This window comes from Arachis stenosperma, chromosome 7 (assembly GCF_014773155.1).
Source record: "Arachis stenosperma cultivar V10309 chromosome 7, arast.V10309.gnm1.PFL2, whole genome shotgun sequence".
NCBI classification, from domain to species: domain Eukaryota; kingdom Viridiplantae; phylum Streptophyta; class Magnoliopsida; order Fabales; family Fabaceae; genus Arachis; species Arachis stenosperma.
This window is the reverse complement of record NC_080383.1, coordinates 89,102,194-89,122,559: the sequence shown is the minus strand read 5'-3', so window position 1 is coordinate 89,122,559 and position 20,366 is coordinate 89,102,194. Positions and strand designations below refer to the sequence as shown.

The 20,366-nt window shown below is 31.2% G+C and overlaps 1 protein-coding gene across 1 annotated transcript; it reads right to left on the bottom strand.

Annotated features, from left to right (window-relative positions):
• Positions 1-2,737: 2,737 nt before the first annotated feature.
• Positions 2,738-4,307, bottom strand: LOC130940350 (epidermis-specific secreted glycoprotein EP1-like). Its single transcript, XM_057868460.1, has one exon. It carries the CDS (start codon positions 4,303-4,305, stop codon positions 2,992-2,994), a length of 1,314 nt encoding a protein of 437 aa, XP_057724443.1. The 5' UTR covers positions 4,306-4,307; the 3' UTR covers positions 2,738-2,991.
• Positions 4,308-20,366: the final 16,059 nt, after the last annotated feature.

Here is a 20,366-nt window from a genome sequence, read left to right as displayed (position 1 = left end):
ACCTTATGCATAATTCAGAACTCTTTCTCTTTCTCCTCCTCATCTTCTACTGCTTCTTTTTCTTCAAAAATGATTTCAGAGCTTGATGTCGAAAAACAATGGAAATCGAGAATAACGAAGAAAGAAAACAGAGAGAAAAATACGTAAATGAAGAAGGAGAAAAAGAAGGCAAGAAGAAGAAGAAGAAGAAGAAGAAGAAGAAGAAGAAGAAGAAGAAGAAGAAGAAGAAGAAGAAGAAGAAGAAGAAGAAGAAAAATGTGCAGTAATGGTTGAAAAATGAAAAAGAGAAGGCAAGAGACGAAAGAAAAGAAGAAGAAGAAGAGGAAGAGGAAGAAGAATATGCGCAAGAAAAAAAATGTGCACTTATAAAAACTTGTATAAAAAAATACTTGTATGTGAAAAATTTCTTATATTATTATTACGGACACTGCTCAGCTTATGATTCCCTTAAACCATAGTTAAAAAATTTATTCTTTTAATTAGCATCTCTCTCAAATTGAAATTTTGGACATTTTTAAAGTCTTAATATCTCCTTTTATTATATAAATATTCTTAGATTTTTCTAACAAATGTGTTTAAAATTATAAGTAGGAAAGATCTATTAAAAAAAAAAATAAGCTTTCAATATAGTCAATACATGGAAATTATTAAAGCTTAATTAACCCCTCTACAGTTTGATTCTTCAACAAATATTTTGACAAATGATAAGCCAACTTAAATATAAAAAAGATATATAATAGCCTTGTCAATTTTAGGCGTTTAAGTCAATAGCTTATCAAAGCAATTCATATAATTTCTTCTTCCTATCATAAAGAGGGTAGGCACCTTATAACTTATATTATCATTTTGAAAGTCATCATAACTTATTAGAAGGGTAGCACCGAATTCATGCCAACATGATGCAGGCAAGTACATCATTGCGAACTAATATATCTCTTTTTTTAAAGGAGTGTTAGGTAAACAATAACTATTTTAAACAACATAAATAACTACTAATTAAATAAAAATATATTATACTACCAAATTAATCATCTAAATATTAATATTAAAATAACTATTTATATACCTAATAAAATAAATATCCAATATATCTATTATTTATATTATTTAATATTTTCATTATTTATTTATACTTTTCTTTTTTTAATCTCCAATACTTTAATCTGACATAATACTAGCTAGTTGTCGCTGTGGAAGGCATCAGAATTATATTATTGACTTTTTTCCATTAAGTAATTTATCTATTTTTAATTTATTTTTGGTGATGCTATGGGGATGCTTATTATTGCTTAGTACTATCAATCTTTTTTAACATATAACTGATACAAATTAAGCTCAGGTAGGACTGTAGGAGTAATAAAAAAATTTGAATAAGACAAACGTTGTGGAATCCAAGCACAAGATTAGATTCGTCTACAATATATATATATATATATATATATATATATATATATATTGTTAATTTTTAAATAAAATTAAATTTTCATATTTTTATAAGATGTATATTCTGTTATTCTAACTATAAACTTATAATAACATTTAATGAAAATTATTTATACTAAATTTTATAACAATTGAACATCAATAAATATGTAACTAAAGAATTTTTATTTATTCATGTATATTTTGAAAAAAAATATATCATGTTGATCTTTTAGAGCATAAATAGTATAACAAACAATTTTAAATTAACATAAAATTTCTTAAAAGTGATTTATAGCATATGAACTTATAATACAATTATTGAAATTTTAAAACGTTATATGAACCTAGTTATTAAATGGTATAACATTTACTTAAATTAATATTGGTATCTATTGATTCTAACTTTATGGTATTGGTACAAGAGTGACAGACTAAATTAAAGAACTAGATAAAATAGATTAGTTGGATACAAAAAATAAAATTATAAATTATATAATAATGCGGTAATGCCTCTAAAATTGGAAGTTTCGTCCTTAATTGTGAAATTGTCATTAAAATAAAGCCCACACTTCTGGACCCATAAAGAGTCCACAGTCAAGATAGGTCCAAGCCCACTACCAACTATAACTTTCCTTGAAAGTTATTTCAATTTATCGACCAAAAAAAAACAGAAGAAAGTTATTTCAATTTGCATGGCAAGGCTTGGTTGAGTGGCATAGATAAATGCCTTGCTTAAAAAGTACATTGGGTTCAAATTTTAGTTTGAGGCTAGGAAGTGGTTATAGAATCTATGGGGAGGAAAAGCGGTGTGTGTGCGCGTGTGTGTGTTTTAGGGTGTAATTTGCCCAAAAAAAAGTTATTTCAATTTCATGAAATAAAAGAAAACGTATTTTCAGTTTATTGACCAAAGAAAAAAGTTATTTCAGTTGTACAACAAAAAAAAAAAGTTAGTTTAGTTTTTGACTATAAATAATAGGTAAAATTCAAATCAATTTAGGTTAGTTAAATAGTTTGTCTTTACTCATTCGTTCACTTAAGTAAATGTCAAGGCTCAAAATTCGTTTGTGTATACAACAGTTAGTAAGTCAATGACAAATTATTAAATAAAATTTAGATCTATAATAAATTAATCTTTAATCTTTTGGATTAAAAAATATTATAAAGAGAAAAAAATACTAATACGTAAGTAAAATTCAGTAAAAAGAAAAGTTAAAACTAAAAAGTAATAATAATAATAATAATAATAAGATTAAAAAGTAAAGTTTTTAAAAAAAATTACATTATAACAAATAAATTATCCATTGTGAGGCACTTAAATTGCATATAGTAAAGACGAATTGCATTACGAATACAAGACAATTACAATTTTATGACACACATTTTATTTTATTTCCATGTTGCATGTCTCCGAATGGAGAACATATGCTAAACCCATCTTATTGCAATACCAAATCACTAGCACGAAATGAATAAATTCACAACCACAAATACAAAATAGAAACACATCATCAATTACATCAACACCAACACCAACACCTTTTCCTAGGACTATATAGATGTCTCTCCTTAACTATTAGGCACCTTGACATACCCCACATGTGTGGAATTTGCCACTTTAGTAAGTGTTTGTAGATCATAAGCTATCCAACACAATGAATTCTCCCTATGATAGAAATACCCAACACACTTGCAATCCTTGGTACACTTGTTCCCACAATTGCTCTCACTTACCTTATCCCCAACATTGTACTTGGTCATGTAATGCTCAACACCTTCAATCTTATAGTAGTGGAAATCACTAGCCTTGCATGAAGTCACACTCTTAACAATACAATCTTTGCTCCAACCAAGTATACCATTCTCCAAAGGACAACCAACACATTGGTTATTTTCACATAACCCTAAATTCCCACACCTACTTGGCAATTGACACTCACTTTCTTCATCAGAATCTCTATCAAACAATGTGTATGTCTCTTTCCAAACCCCATCACGCACATCAAGGAAATAAGTGTATAACCTAATGTTGCCATCAATTTCAAGCCTAAGGTATGTCAATGTGCTATTATTAACCGGCAAAGCAATAACCCTAGTGCCAGTACTAGAAGGATTTGCCACATAGTAATCAAATCCAAGGGTGAAACTTTCTGGATCGGATGCAAGTGTCACGTTTTTCAATGACCCTTTTTCGGAAAAGAAAAAGTTTTTAGTTGAAAGGAGGCCATAGATAATAGGCTTAGGAGAATTTTTGCTCTTGTAGTATAGGGCTAGCCCATTGGGCTGAAGTACAAAGCTATAGGGCCCATTAACATTTTCCTTCTCCGAAAGCCTACTAACCAATTTTGATGGGCCTTGAGCCCTTAGAGACTGGCCCACTAAGAGTGTATCCGTAGGGTAATCAAAACTTTGCCAAACAAATTTCCCTTTGGAATCAATTAGCACCATGTTACCATTTGGTAACAACCTAAAGGCAACAACATCCTTGTTGCTTGTGTTGGTTTGCCATGCAATTCTTCCATTGGCCTCGGCCAACAGAAGGTTCCCGTCGGCTCTTAGGGCGAAAGTGGCACCCTCGCCGACGGGATTGCCTCTGTTGGCCTCCCAGACCCATCGGAAAAGCTGCTCCGATCGCTGGAGGCCAACGCGAAGCGCTAGGGTAAAAGCATTTGGGGTGGTGTTATAGAAACCAACTTGGAAAGGAGAGGTGAATATGCTTATCATTCGGTAATTGGCTCCATACTCTACAATGTAAGGGCCAAACTCACCTGAGTTTTCATACTTGAATGTCTCATTTTTAGGAACAAGAGCATTGACTATAGAGAATGATAAGAACAAAAGTGTAAGAAGGAAGGTTTTGGGGTATGGCAAAGAAGAAACCATTGTTTTGGTTTGTGTGGGTTTATTTGCCATTGTAGTTTATTTATTTATATACATGCAATGACGATTGAATATGGTGGTTTGGTCAATGTTGTCAACTCAATTATTATATAGAATTCGAGTAGTTGGATCTAGATCATATCTATAAATGCAAATAAAATATGTATTGATGATGATGATGATGATGACTGATGAGGATTGATGCCAACTGTCTAAAATCCCTTAAAATTGTTATCCTTTTTCTTTTTTTATGTCATTTTTGAGGTACAAATTTCGTACACTCTTCTTTATCGGATGAGGATGCATGTAGTTCTAAGTTGATGGCTATTGTTTAAGTATTTTAAGACTCTTGCTTCTATATTTGTCTAAAATCTTTCATCATCAATCCTCTCAGTAAGCAATGAAATAAGAAAAGTGTTAGGAACCAGCAATTTTTGTGATTTGTAACTATCAAATAGTCATTAACGATGATTTTAATGGTGTGAGATTGGTGTGAAATTTCATAAATTTTTGTGACTTTTCTTTGCTAATTACATACTGATTAGAATTTAATAAAGTTGCTGTCCCTAAACTTTTTCACGAAATTAAATCATCATCTCTTCTTCAACAAGCATTTTATTTCAATTTAATACTTCATTGATTTAAAATATTTGTTAAAAAAAGAGATAAAGAAAGTGATGTTTTAATTTAGAAATTTAAAATAATTGTTTATTTAATTTCTAATATTCAGATATTATTAATTTTTTTCTTCAAATAATACATTATGATAATTGAATAAGTATTAATTAAACATATTTATTTATTTAAAAATTTTAGACGTTTTTCTTTAATTAAGAGATGTACGACCATATGGTGGTGAAGTCAATTTAAAAAAACAAATACTATGGGCCAAGATTCGAATTGCCTATTGTTTTACGGAGTTTGTGTCGGATAAGAACATGCAACTAAGCTTACACCTTTTATGAATGAAATTTAGCTTTCTCGAAACAAACAAAGAAAAAAAATTACAAATCTGATATATATATAATTTTATATTTTAATTATTATATATAAGTAATTGATTTAGTATCTTGGGTCATACAGGATAATGGAGAGATTAAACAGGATATAGATCATAGGATCCAAGTATGTTGATCAAAATGGCGGAATGCATCTGGTTTTATATGCGACAAAAAGGTGCCTTTAAAACTTAAAGGTAAATTTTATCGCACGCTATAAGACCGACTATACTTTATGGTACGGAGTGTTGGGTAGCTAAAGAGGAGCACGAACATAAGCTGAATGTGGCAGAGATGAAGATGTTGAGTTGGATGAGTGGTCATACGCGATTGGATAAAATAAGGAACGAAGATATAAGGGAGAGAGTTGGAATAGCACCTATTGTGAAAAAGATGGTTGAATCGCGTTTCAGGTGGTTTGGACATGTGAGAAGAAGATCGATAGAACATCCAGTTAGGAGGATAGATGAGATGGAAGATGGACAAGGGGCGAAAGGTAGAAGAAAACCTAAGAAGACTATCTATGAGGTGGTCAAACGAGATCTACATGTAAACGGTCTCTCTATACACATGATACATAACAGAGCACAATAACATCGTTTGATTTAGTGACGGATCCAGAAAATTTTAGAAGTGCGAGCAAAATAATAAAAAAATATTAATATTAATATATTTAGATATTTAAATTTTAGAATATATTAGCTAATCAAATTTCTAATAAATAAATATAATTAATACATCTAAAAGTATATTAATTTAGTTAATTTTTTTTCATTTCAATATTTCGGTAATATTACATGAGCTATATTTATTATTAATATTTGTGCCTAATCAAACATTTAATATCTGTCAAATTACATTAATATTAATTATTTTTTATATGATACAAAAAAATTATAACTCAATAGCTAAAAAATTTATAAAAAATATAACTCGAATGAACTAAATTAAAATTTTGACAATTTTTTATTTTAGTGTTTAAATTTTTTCTAAAATTATGTGAGAAAGACAAAAAATTTGTGAAAAAAATAAAAATTTAAATTAAACAACCACAATTATCTTTATATATAGGTATAGACAAAATAATATATTTTTTTCTATTAAATAAATATTAAATAATTTTTTATATTCAATTGAAAAGTTAACATTTTATAATATTATAGTAAACGTTTTTTTTTTAACGAAAACAATATTATATGTATGTATAAACAAAATGAAATTAAATAAAATAATAAAAAATAAATAAATGATATATATTATAAAAAAGAATTAAATACTAATAATCTTATTTATATTTAAAAAGTTAAACTTAACTTTAGGTAATTAAATAATTAGATTTTTATTAGTTATTATTAATATTTGTTTTGAATTTATATAATATAATAATTTTTATTATTGTATTAATATTTAATAATATAAATATTTTTTACACAATTTTTTTTGAAGTGTGGGGTAAATAAATTATTATAATGGGGACAATTCTCTACACATATATAATTGCTATTAATTTTTTAAAAATTTAATAGAAGCAATTGCCCCTACATTGTCACACATAAATTCGTCTCTGATTTGATTCATATAGTCGATTTTATTTAGTAGAACAAGATTTTATTGTTGTTGTTTGTTGTAATTAATTTAGTAATTAATTTTTAAAATGTATACAACATAATATGATAGAAATATTAATGAGAGATTATTAAATCAGTAAAAATAATAATTCTTCACCCTTATTATTTAAAAAAAAATCCTTGAAAAAGTTTGATTAAAGGAGATTTGTCATGTCGTACATTAAAAACTATGTGGACATTTATGGGGGCAATGACTTTTGACATTAGGTCAATTAATTAGATACAACTCACTAGTCCTGATAAAATCCTAATGGCGTAATAAAGTCGTTAATGTTGATAAGGAAGGACAAAGAAATAAAAATAAAATAGAAAAGGACGTTATTTGCTCCAACAATCACAAAGTTTATTTCTCCAAGTCCCAAACAAGATCAAGACCTTACTAGTCACTACCGTTAGGTTTTTTTTAAAAAAAAAAAAACAAGAAAAATTGGATTTTAACTAATAGTCTCAATATTAGAATTAGTATTGGATTTATAGTTTAATTAAAAAAATATACTATAAATAAAAATATAATATCATAATATAAATATGCATAACGTAATTAAAAACTCTAATTTTTTTTTTATCTTAATTCTAAGAATTTATATTCTATTCTCTCTAAATTTTTATTTAATTTTTTCTATTTCTTGATACAATAGCATATCACTCAATCATGTGATGAATTTGATTGAGTGAAGTTTAACGAAAGATTTTTGTAAGTAATTTTTTTTAAAAGATCTCTTAAAAAACTAAAAATAATTTTGTATTTTGATATTTTATATAAAAATATTTTTTTTACTTAATAATTATGTTTAAGTGTAATAATATAAAAGTATTTTTTAAATTATTACATTAAAAATATTTTTTAAATAAAATTAAAAAAATATAAATTGTAATATAAAAATATTTTTTATTTTTATAGTATTTTATTTTTATTATTCAAAAATACTAAAAAATGAAAGGTCTTTTTTAATTGAACATTTTTTCTAATAATTTAAATGGCAACCAAATAAGAGATTTTTATTTAAATTAATTAAATATAATATTTACTGAAATATATAATGTATAGATAAATTATAATTTTAAATATATATAATTGGTTAATTTCGATTGGCTTTTGAAAAAAAAATATTTATTTTTTATTTTTTAAAAAAAAATTAATAGACAAAGTTATTTCAATTTTAGAAAGGCTTTTTAAAAAAATTAAATATTAAAAATATTTTTTGCTTCTATTTTTTTAGAATAAGATATTGTTAGCTTTTAGAAAAAGTAAATAATTTATTTTTTAAATAAAAGTACTTTTTTTAAAAGATGTATTCAAATAAATTTAAAATTGAATAAAACTATTTTATTTTTGAAAAAAAAAGTACTCTTTTAACTTAAAAAAGCCAATTCAAATTAATACTGTACACAGACCAAGAAATCATTAATAACACAAACTGGATACTATATACTCGAGATATGATACAACTAAAAAAAATTGGTTACACTCGAAATATGACACAACTGCGAAATTGTAGAAAAATCAGATGCTGAATATTCGGGTTATGAGCATAATAAATTTAATGTCAGTATACTCAAAATACGTGTATAATTATCTAGGAGTCTTTATACTCTAGATAACTACATAAAAAAATTTAATATAAGAAATTTTTTTACTCAACCATTAGTCACACTATATCTATTTTACTACTATCTATTCTTCCTCTCCTTCTTTCTCATGTAAAAAGTTTAATAATAAAATTTTAGGTAAAGTACTAAATTAGTCTTTTATATTTGGGTGTAATCCTGTTTTGGTTTTTAAGATTTAAAGTGTCCTATTTGAATCCAAAAAAGTTTCATTTAGCTTCAATTTAGTCCCACCGTGAGGTCAAAAATAAATAATTAACGAAATGTCCTACATGACAGCAGTATTATCAGAACAAGGTCGATAATTTGGAGAATAAGTATAAGCTCCAGAGGCACAAAATCAACCTTGGATGCATCAATACATGTATTTAACATTTTTTAGTTTTATAGAAAATATTTCATTTTTATTATAAGAAAAATGATAAATAAATGTATTAATGCATCCACAGTTGATTTTGTGCTTCTGGAGCTTGTACTTATTCTCCAGATTATCAACCTTGTTCTTATACTGCTGTCATGTAGAATATTTCGTTAATTATTTATCTTTGACCTCCGGTGGGACTAAATTGAAGCTAAATGAAACTTTTTTGAATTCAAATAGGACACTTTAAACCTTAAGGACCAAAACAGGATTACGCCCAAACATAGGGGACCAATTTAGTACTTTACCCTAAAATTTTTTAGTTGTTTATTCTAACAGAATCATAAAAAACGTTGATGATGGAGTAACTTTTGAGTGCAACTCACTTGGGATGTTACGTATTTGCCGTCTTGAATCTTTAGATACATAAAAAATATCATCTTGAGCAATATAAAAAACAGGGCTGCTACATATCCATATAACCATATAACCAAGTTGGCCCAAGCTCAAATAGAATTAGGCGCATTAAATGGCGAGTGACAACACGCGCCAGACGAAAGAAAGCTCTCCTTTTTCATTCGTGCTTCATTATATTATGAAAAAACGTTGCATCTTCTTCAACACGAAACCAATACACGAAACCACTCATTCTCTTCGAATCTCTCTCAACATCCACATTCTCTGTGGAACCACTATTGGAAAGAAAATGGAAGAAGATTTCGCAAGCAACAACTAGAAACGAACGAAAACAGCAACAAAGACTACCAAAGGTATGAGAAAACTACTATTCATTTGAAATCATGCAATGTTGCGTTTCTCCTAGTTGCATTTTAATTTTACTGGATTGATTTGCTTTTTTTAGTAGATGGAACTATTGTGAATGATTTTTACAGTATAACTAGGGCTTGGAATAAAATTTGTTGTTATTTTCGTTCCATTCAGTGGATAGTGTAACTAGGGCTTTAACATATACGTGCTTGTTCTTACTGGTGTGGATAGTTTAACTAGAGTTTTGAAATTGATTGTTACTATCTTCAGTACTTTTGCATGGAAGAATACTATTCTTGTTGATTGAAAGTTGATAATCATTTATTAACTACATGAACGTTTTTTGGTTCAGTGGCCTTTGTGATTTTGGTTCTGTGCATGAATGAGTTTCAGTTCGGTGGCCTTTGTGATTTTAGTTTTGTGCATGAATGAGTTTCGGTTCGGTGGCTTGTGGCATTATAATTGACTTGATTAAGATATACATGCTTGTACTTGTTGATGTATTGAATGAAGTATTGACCAAAATTTTTCATTACAAAACAGAACAAGACAATATCTCCCTTTCTACAAATTTTTTAAGCATGAGTTACACTTGATGTAAATGAGTTTTGTTTATGACAACTGACATTAGAGACAACTCTTTCACTTTGATAAGCCATACTACTGTAAAATTGTCTCATTATATTGGATAGATTTCAGCACGAATGGTAGTTAACCTTGATACTTAAAGAAAGATATCAAGTTTCAGTAAGAGTGTTTAAATAAGCCAATTTGCAAATTTCATTTTCAAAGAACACCTAATTCATGAAATTTTAAAAACTTTTCTTTTGGAAGATGTTGATTTGATTAAGATATACGTGCTTGTTCTTATTTGTGTGGATAATTTAACTAGAGCTTTGAAATTGATTGTTACTATCTTCAGTACTTCTTTTGCATGGAAGAATACTATTCTTGTTGATTGAAAGTTGATCATCATTTATTAACCACATGAACATTTTTCGGTTCGGTGGCCTTTGTGATTTTAGTTCTGTGCATGAATGAGTTTCGGTTCGGTGGCCTTTGTGATTTTAGTTCTGTGCATGAATGAGTTTTGGTTCGATGGCTTGTGGCATTTTAATTAACTTGATTAAGATATACATGCTTGTGCTTGTTGATGTATTCAATAAAGTATTGACCAAAATTTTTCATTACAGTAAAACACAACAAGAAAATGGCAACAATGAAGGAGAAGGCACATTATAACGTAAGCAGATTAAATATATTTATCTGCTTTCATTCGAATAATATCTATTTTGTATTATAAATATATCCTCACATTCTGTTTCAAAACTTGCAGAAAACTCATTATTGCAGATGCCAAACAAAGGCAGTAGCAACAGTGTACAGAAAAATGAGTCAAGAAAAAAAGATATAGTGGAAGAAATGGGATTTGGTGCCCTGGCAAATGTCCCAGAAATGAACGTCTCTAACACCCTGTTGAAAGAATTGCTTGATCGCTTTGATGAAGAGAAAGGATGCCTAAAAATTCTCCAGGAAAAAATATACATAACTCCTCGAAAAGTAATAGCTGCCCTCGGCATAACCAACAGAGGTAATACACTTTCATTCCACTTACTGCTTATTTTCAGTTCATTGGTGTCCAAAAAATTAAATTGACCATTTTGGACTGATTTTCGCTATTAAAATATTGTAGGGAATCGTTTTCCTGATAAGGTTGATTACAACAACCTGAATCCAACAAACAAGAAAATATTTGACAGTGTCAAAAATATTTCCTTGGCGACTTTGACGAGAAATGTGCTGGATATGAGTGTAGAAGGGGAGGAGAAGCGGAAAAAATTCAAGAGAACGTTTGTTATCTTCATACAAAAGTGCTTCTTGCTCCCCACAACGGTAAGTGTGGCCACTAGAAAAAATTCAAAAGAAAAAATTCAAAGCAAAGAACTTTTAGAATGACCCTGATTGCTGCTGATGATGTTAATAATCATAAGGATAATGGAGCACCAAGAAAGCGAGGTAAGTGCTTATTCTTATTTTAGTTTCATTTGAATAACTGACAGTTTTATTGCTCAAGAACAAAACCTGGTGGTGTATTATATAAACAGAACCTATCGCCACGCTTTAACAGCGTGGCCGTATCTCTCTCTATCGCCACGCTTTAAAAGCGTGGTCGTATCTCTCCCTATCGCCACGCTTTAAAAGCGTGGTCGTATCTCCCACCTACAGCCACGCTTTTAAAAGTGGCATTTATAAAAAAGTGTGGCAAAAAAAGCGTGGTGATAGGCTAAAAAAAGCGTGGCGATAGAGCAACTGCCACCCTTTCAGAGGTCACCCTTTCAAAAGCGTGGCGGTAGCTCAAAAAGCGTGGCGAAAAGCTATTGCCACGCTTTTTTCAGCTTTTCGCCACGCTTTAGCGTGACAATAGACGTGTTTTCTTGTAGTGATTGGAGATTACTATTACATATTATTCCCTGTAAGAAACTGTTACTCTTATCAATCATACTTACTATACAAATTTTTCAATAAGCACAAACAATTGGCAACATAAAAAATAGATCCTCTCAATTGATCTTATAAGGTGTGATTTTACACGATACAAATAGATTTTAGAGGTTATATTGAGTGAAAAAGATGAATTTTTTTTGTAAAATTACAAATAGAGATCATCTATCAAGATTTTTACCTTATTTTTATCTGTCAACCAAGCATACTCTGATGTAAGAACAAGATTTTTGGTAATTAATGCTTGAGTTGAAGGTTGTAAGAGTTGATGATTCTAACTAATGAAACCTTGTTTGAAGAAATATCATTCTTCAAGGGGTACTTACCTTGATTTATCAACCATTTGCACTTGGAACAATAGCAATAATGACATAGAACGAATCGAAGATCAATACTAGAATGTTAATTTGGCAGGATACGATCTTTTCTTTGCCAGTTGTTTTTTAGTTCTTATTGTAAGTACACTGTTTCTAGTCTGAAACTTATTTTTTAGTTCTTGTTGTAAGATCAATGCTTTTTCTAGTCTGAAACTTTGCTATGGTTGTTGGACACTCTGTTTACTCGCAGCGAGAAGTAGAGTTACTGGGCCGTCACAGATTACAGGGGATAGTTAAGTGAGTTTTTGTTTTCTTTGGTAACTGTTTTTGTCATCATAGGAGTTGAAATTAGTTGTATGCTCAATTTAGATATTATTCTCAATGTCAATTAACTCCAGATGATCAGAGAGCTTCCATTAAGTAGAAGAAAAAGAAGAGTAAGAAGAGGAATGCAATTTGAATATTAGGGATGAATTGGAGTTTTTTCTTAATGGGAGAGGGACCAGATTGGGTCCAATTGCAATCTTGCCACATCATCTTGCTATTGAAATCTCCAACATGGAAAAGGATAGCCACATCAGCACTCTGTCAGCTGAGTCAACGTCGAAAATTACCCCAAGGACCACTATAGTGTTCGAAGGTGAATCTGGAGGACCACTATAGTAAAATTAGAACTTTAAGGACCAAATTGGGTAATCCAGTGAATATCACGAACCACTGTGAAAATTTACTCAAAAATATTCTTTTACGATATGTTTTTCAAAATATAATCAAGGTTGAAATACTTATGTTATGTATTATATCTGTTCACCATAGATGTTATTGGTCTGTTAGTCTCTATTGAAAAGGAGAAAGAGTATGCAAAAGAGAGAAAATTTGTGAAAATAATTGTCATTGAGTTCTCTTCAAAAGAGTATGTTATCTATGTTTTTTATGTTATCTTTCTCTTTTAATCAATTTGTGTTTCTGTTTAGTATTTTATTTGCTAATTTATTTTGAAAATGGTTTTAATAATACATGCTTTACACCTGACATTTCAGTCTCACTATACGTTGTGCATTATTTGAGGTATATGTTGATGACATCAACCATTTCTTAAGTTTTGGTTATATGGAGCAACCTGTTGTCCTTGTGCAGTTGACTAAAGTGAAATTATTTAGAGGTTTATCTCCTATTTTTTATAGGTTGTATGTGTTTTCTATTTTTTCCTAAATTCCTATTTTAAATATTGCTTAAAATTTTGTAGGTCAAGTTGTAGTACAAAATATTATGCATCAACCAGGATTCTATTTAATCTTGATATTCCAGAGGTGGTTGACTTTGAAAAAAGGTTTGTGATATGTAAACAAAAATTTTCAATGTTATTTTATCTTATACTTTAATTGATGTGTTGTATTACCATTTGATTTATTTCATAGTGGTTGTTAGCATGGTTGAGTAAGGAGTTCATGGTACACAACTCTTGTTTATTGCAAATGAGGGTAAGGTAATTTTATTAGAGGATAACTTCATGGGGTTAACAAGAAGGTACAATATTAAAGATTTTCAATATAACAATGAGGTGTAATTTTGTTTGAGTAACTTTATTTATGTATAATAGACAGTTTTAAAATAATAAATTTTCCTTATTTGCATTCTTTACCTATTTTTTTAATGATTTTCATGTTTAAATTTTATAAGAAGAGTGTTTTACAAATTTTGGAGTTATAAGAAAGATTGTTTTGTCTTGGTGGTATTCAGCTTGTGTGTGTGAAAAAGCTATTCAACCTCAAGGTGGAGCTTATTATTGTGAATTTTGTGTTCATCATGTAACTAATGTGACCCTTAGGTATGTGTTTGTAGATATTTCATTCTTGATTTTTTTAATTTATGTTGACATTGTTTTTTACTTAAGTTTTTTCTTATTTTTTTATTAGTTTTGTAAAATTATGTTTTGTACTGTTGATTTTGTTAGATTCTAGATTAATGTATCAGTGGAAGATTTTGCTAGTTATGTGATGATTGGATTTTTGATGGTTTAGAATTTCACAAATGAAATCTCGTTGCAAGTATAGTTTCTAAACCAACACAAATCCTTTCATAAAAAAATTTGGTTGTCACTAAGTGCAAACCCCTAAAATTAATAACCGAAGTATTTAAACCTCGGGTCGTCTCTCAAAGGACTTGCAGGGTAGTGTTCTTGTTATTGGTTATGAATTTATTTATTTTGGGGTTTTATATGAGAAAAATGAATAACAAATGGTAATGAAATTGTATTAACAAAATGGTCTTGGAAAGGTTTGGTTGTCAAGGGTCTTCATCATTATCACTAGCCACAAGCATGGTAGTTGCAAGGATTAATCTCACTAAGTCATCCTTTAATCTAGTAGCAAAGGAGAGTCAAGTGAGTAATATCAATCCAAGTCCATAAATCCTAGCTTTCCACTAATTGGATTAATGAAGGCTAGAGTTAATGGCTATCAACTATCAATCAATTGGACACTAGTGACTCAAGAAATCCTAAGTTACCTTCTCAAACCAAGAACATAAAATTCTAGTCTAACATTCTTCCAAGCATTTCATCAAACACTTGGAAGGCACAAAAGAAAAGTATAGTCAATCACAACAAGAATGAATTCTAACTACAATTGAATACAAAGAATTAACAACAACAATCAAGAAAATCACAATTATCATGAATTACCTCAAATTGCATTATTAAAAGAAAACAAAGAGAACAAGAGTATCTCAATTACAAAACCTAGAAACAAAATAAGAGAAATTACAACAAGAGGATAGGGATAGAAAGAAGAACCAAAGTGTAGCAATCACCAATTGAAGGTAGAAGTAGAAGGAGACTTGAATTAAACCTAGAACTATGAGATCCTAATCTAACCCTAATTCCTAATCCTAATTCTAGAGAGAAGAGAGAGCTTCCCTCTCTAACTTTAACTACTTCTAAAACTAAACTATGACTAATGATTAAAAGTATCTCAAGTATGTTGATTTCCCTTCAATACTTGACTTAAATAGCATCAGAAATGAGTTGGATTGGGCCCACAAGGCTCCTAAAACCGCTGGGGACGATTTCATTAAAGTGGGCCACGGACAGAATCGGAGTGCGCGCGCAAAATGTGCGTGCGCGCCCCTGAACGCGAAGCAACATATGGCAAAATTTATATCATTTCGAAGCCCCGGATGTTAGCTTTCCAACCCAACTGGAACCGCATCATTTGGACCTCTGTAGCTCAAGTTATGGTCAATTAAGTGAGAAGAGGTCAGGCTTGACAGCTTTTTGGTTCCATCATTTCTTCACGAGTTCTCCAACTTTACATGCTTTTTCTTCATTCCCTTGATTCAATCTTTGCCTCCTAAATCTGAAATCACTTAACAAACATATCAAGGCATCTAATAGAATCAAGGTGAATTAAATTTAGCTATTTTGAGTCCTAAAAAGCTTGTTTTCACTCTTAAGCACAATTAAAGGAGAATATACAAAACCATGCTATTTCATTGAATAAATGTGGGTAAAAGGTGATAAAATCCCCCAAATTCAATACAAGATAAACCGTCAAATTAGAGTTTGTCAACCTCCCCACACTTAAACCAAGCATGTCCTCATGCTTAAGCCAAGAGAAAGCAAAGGGCATCAACATTTATTCTATGTAAATGAGCTATATGCAGCCTAAACTATATGCAACTAAATGCAAAATGATTTTACCTACTTGGTTAAAAATAAATCAATCCTCCAAGTGCATGTATAAACAGGTAGGGCTAAGGTCATATGACGATTCATGAATCCTACCAATTCAAGTGTGGAAGTGAAGTTCAAATAGACTTGCGAGAAGAACGCTCATGAAAGCCGGGAATCAAGGAATTGAGCATCGAACCCTCACTGGGAGTGTTTGCACTCTAGTCACTCGGTGTTTGGGGTTGATTCTCTCAATTCTCCCCTAATCATGCTTTCCAAGATTTGTTTTTCTTCTAACAATCAACAATTATTCAATGCATGCATACATGTATCATGAGGTCTTTTCTTTAGGTTGTAATGGGGCTAGGGTCAAGGTAGGATCATATATGGCTAGTGGACTTAGGATTTGAATCTTTGATTAACTTAAACTTTCCCACCTAACCTATGACATCCTATACAATTGAGTTCTAACCTAACTACCCATTTCTCACTTTTTCACATACTCATGTATCCCTTTTCATTTCACAACACTTGTGCATTGATCTTTATTGGACTTTACTTTGGGGCATTTTGTCCCATTTTATTTCTTTCTTTTTCTTCTTTTTTTTTTCTATATTTTTTTCTTTTTCATATTGTTTTTTTTCTTTTTCTTTTCTTTTTCTTTTCTTATTTTTTTTATATACAAGAGCATCAATGCATAAGGTTTTATATTTGATCAATACATGAGTATGTACCCAATTCCCAATATTTACACTAATAATATAAAACTACCATTTTATTCACCCAATGTCCCAAGGTTCCCACACTTGAATGATACTCACACACACTAGCATAAGCCAATCAAAGATCCAAATTAAGGACATTTATTGTTTTTCGCTTTAAGGCTTGTAATGTGCTAGAATAAGAACAAGTGGGTTAAGCGTATGCTCAAATTTGGCTAACAAAGGAAGATAAAAGGTAAGGCCATTTGGGTAAGTGAGCTAATGAAATGATGGCCTCAATCATATAAATGCATGAATACAAAGAATAATGGACATATAGACTCAAACAAAGCAAAGATCACAATCATAGGAAGAGAATAATGCACACAAGAAGGAAAAAATAAGTGGTTATAAGATGTAACCACACTATTAGGCTCAAATCTCACTTGCTTGTGTTCTTAGCTCAAAAACCATGTTCCAAAATAAATTCTTTCAAGCAAGTTCCACAAATTTTCTTTTTCAAATTGGTAGGGTGCCCTAAAACAGTTTCTTGGAAAGGAAATCATCACCCTAACCAAGTAGTCCTAATAAGAAAGAAGTGGTAAAAATATGTATAAATTCTAACTAACATGCAACCTATCATGCAATGCAATAGCTAGCTAACATTGATGTTGAAAAAGGAAATTGTTACCCATGGAGATCGGTCGGACGACCTCCCCACACTTGAATATTGCACTGTCCTCGGTGCATGCAAAGAAGAGCAAGGTGGACGGGTTGCTACAATTGATGAGTTTCTTCAAAGGGTTGTGCGGATGAACTTGTTTGTTGCCCCATTTAGAATCTTTCTCATTCCTTTCCTTCTTGGTGGCCAACCTAGAAGGAGAGAAAAAGAAAGAAAATAAAGCCTATAACAAAGACATCAAAGCAATTAGAACATAGGCGGGGCTAATGCCAAATAAGAGTATGGTTCTCTACTACATGGTAGCTACAACATGTGAGTAAGAAAATAATTTAAGCAAAGGGCATATCAACATACTTGATGCAAGAGTAAAGTTAAAGCATGGAGAGTATATGGAGCATCAAGATCAAATAAGGATTGACACAAACAAGATTAGTGATACGCATGAAGCATTTGATTCTATCCTAATTCAATGATGAAGCGGTACAAGAAAAAAACAAAGGGTAATGAATTAGGAAGGACTAAAGCACTAATCTTGTGTGTTGACAAATATTATAATTAATGTAACAAGTCATGAAGCACCAAAACAAATGCAAGAAATTCTCAACAATTGAGTGAGGAATTCAACACCATTATTAAAATGAGAAATTTAGAAAATAAAATGAGAACAAATTATAGAAACAAAATTGAAATGCAAAGAATAAAAGTATGCAAATGTAATAGACAAAAGAAAATGGAAGAGAAAAATTTTTTTATATTTTAATTAATTTTTTAGTATTTATTTATTTATTTATTATGTTTTTTTTATTTTTTTATTTTATTAAAAGAAAAGAAAAAATCTTTCAAGAGAGGAAGAAGAAAAAAAATGAGAAAGAAAGAAGAAGAAGAGGAAAGAAGAAGAAAGGAGGAAGGAGAAAGCAGGGTGCAAATCGCGCGCGCACAGCGCGCCACGCGCGGCGCGCGGGGAATCCGCGCGCACGCGCACAGCGCTTACGCGTGGATGAGCTTGTGCTCCCAGCACAATGCTGGCACAACGGCGCACAACTCTCTGGTTTTTGTACCAGAAGTTGCGGAAGTGCAATGTGCGCGCGCGCGCACAGCGTGCTAGCGCGCCGATGTCCCTTTTTTTTTTTGCCCAAAAAGCAGAAAAAATGCCCAAGAGCCCTATAATGTCCAAAACTCTTCTTTATTCAATCAAATATCAAACAATTCACAAAAATGCAATTTGATTTTAGGATTTATTCATCTACTACTAATGAATACAACATACTAACAACCAATCTTTACAAAAAATCAATATGAAATGAAATCTACCTACAATGGCAACTCAAATCACTTATTAAACAAAACTAAAAGAGGGTGAAAAGAGTTTACCATGGTGGGGTGTCTCCCACCTAGCACTTTTAGTTTAAGTCCTTAAGTTGGACATTTTGAGGAGCTTATTGTCATGGTGGCTTATGTTTGTACTCATCCTTGAATCTCCAAGGATCTTTGCTTCTCAATTGGTTGACAGAATTTCCAACCATCTTCACCAAACTTGGGTGAGGTTCTCCCCAAGATATGAGCTCCCAAAATTGGTCTTCATGTTGTGATCCGGGATCCCATATCTTATTTTCACACCCATCTTCTAGTTGATCATCATGATTCAACTTGGGTGGTAGGCATATAGAATTCTCCTTTATGCACCAAATCTCCTTCTAGACCCATACAATTTAGCATTCCTCCAACCATAGATTTATGCCTTGAGGGTTTAACCTTAATGAGCCTAACATTCTTTTTCCAACCATTACATCACTCCCTCTTACTCTTAACTCCACAAAGAGCTAAGTTGACCATCATTTTCAATCAACCCATATTCAAGTGAGAAGTGAAGCTTAGGGATAGAAATTTTACCTACTTGAATGTTATGTTAGGTGATGGTGGCTTGGGAAGGGGGACCTCCCACACTTAGCCATTGCGATGTCTACGCTCTTGTGCTCTTCCCTTGTAACTTCCACCTCTTGACAACTTATATCAACCTCGACCTCTTCCTCTTGGTAGCTTCCTTCCAATTTAATATTTCTTCGTGGCTTACCAAGGGTATGGGAGGTGAGGTATCTTCTTCCTTACCTCTATGTCAAGCTCAATGGGAGAGGATTCAATTGTGGATAGGAACTCATCAATAATTGAATCCATCTCTTGATCAACCTCTTCAAAGTCTTCAACCATGATGTGCTTTGGAGGTTGCGCACCCTCCTCAACATCAATGTCAAGCTTCTTGGAAGAGTTTTCCATGATGCTACATTCTCATGGACTCTCAACGTCTCCTAAATCTTCAACCACTTCTTCCTTTTCTTCAATAACCATAGGCTCCTCCAATTGCTCTAATACAAAATAGCCTCCCTCATTTTCCACCGGGTTTTCCAATCTCTCCTTCATGCTATGATCTTCAATGGATTCTTCACATGTGGCCACGGAAGCACCTTGAGTGTTCAAAAATTTGTAGGCTAAGGTAGACACTACCTTGGTCAAGTTAGACACAAACTCTAGGGTGTTCCTTTGCATATCCGCTTGTCCTTGAAGTAGCAATGTGAGAGAGTCATCTATTGGGGCTTGGGGTGGATAAGAGGGTTCATTATTTTGGAGAGAGGGTTTATAGTAGAAAGGTGGCTCTTCTTGGTAAGGTTGTGGAGATTGTGTGTATTGAGGTGGTTCTTGGGAGTAATCTTGATAGGGTTGTGGTGGTTCTAAGGGTTCTTGCTCATAATGGTCATAAGAGTATGGTATGGGGGTTTGGTCATATGATGGATATGGATCATAGGGCGGTGTTTGGTAATGAAAGGCTTGTGAGAA

Excerpts from the sequence above, each read along its gene's own strand:
- LOC130940350 (XM_057868460.1), bottom strand. The coding sequence starts at position 4,305 with ATGGTTTCTTCTTTGCCATACCCCAAAACCTTCCTTCTTACACTTTTG.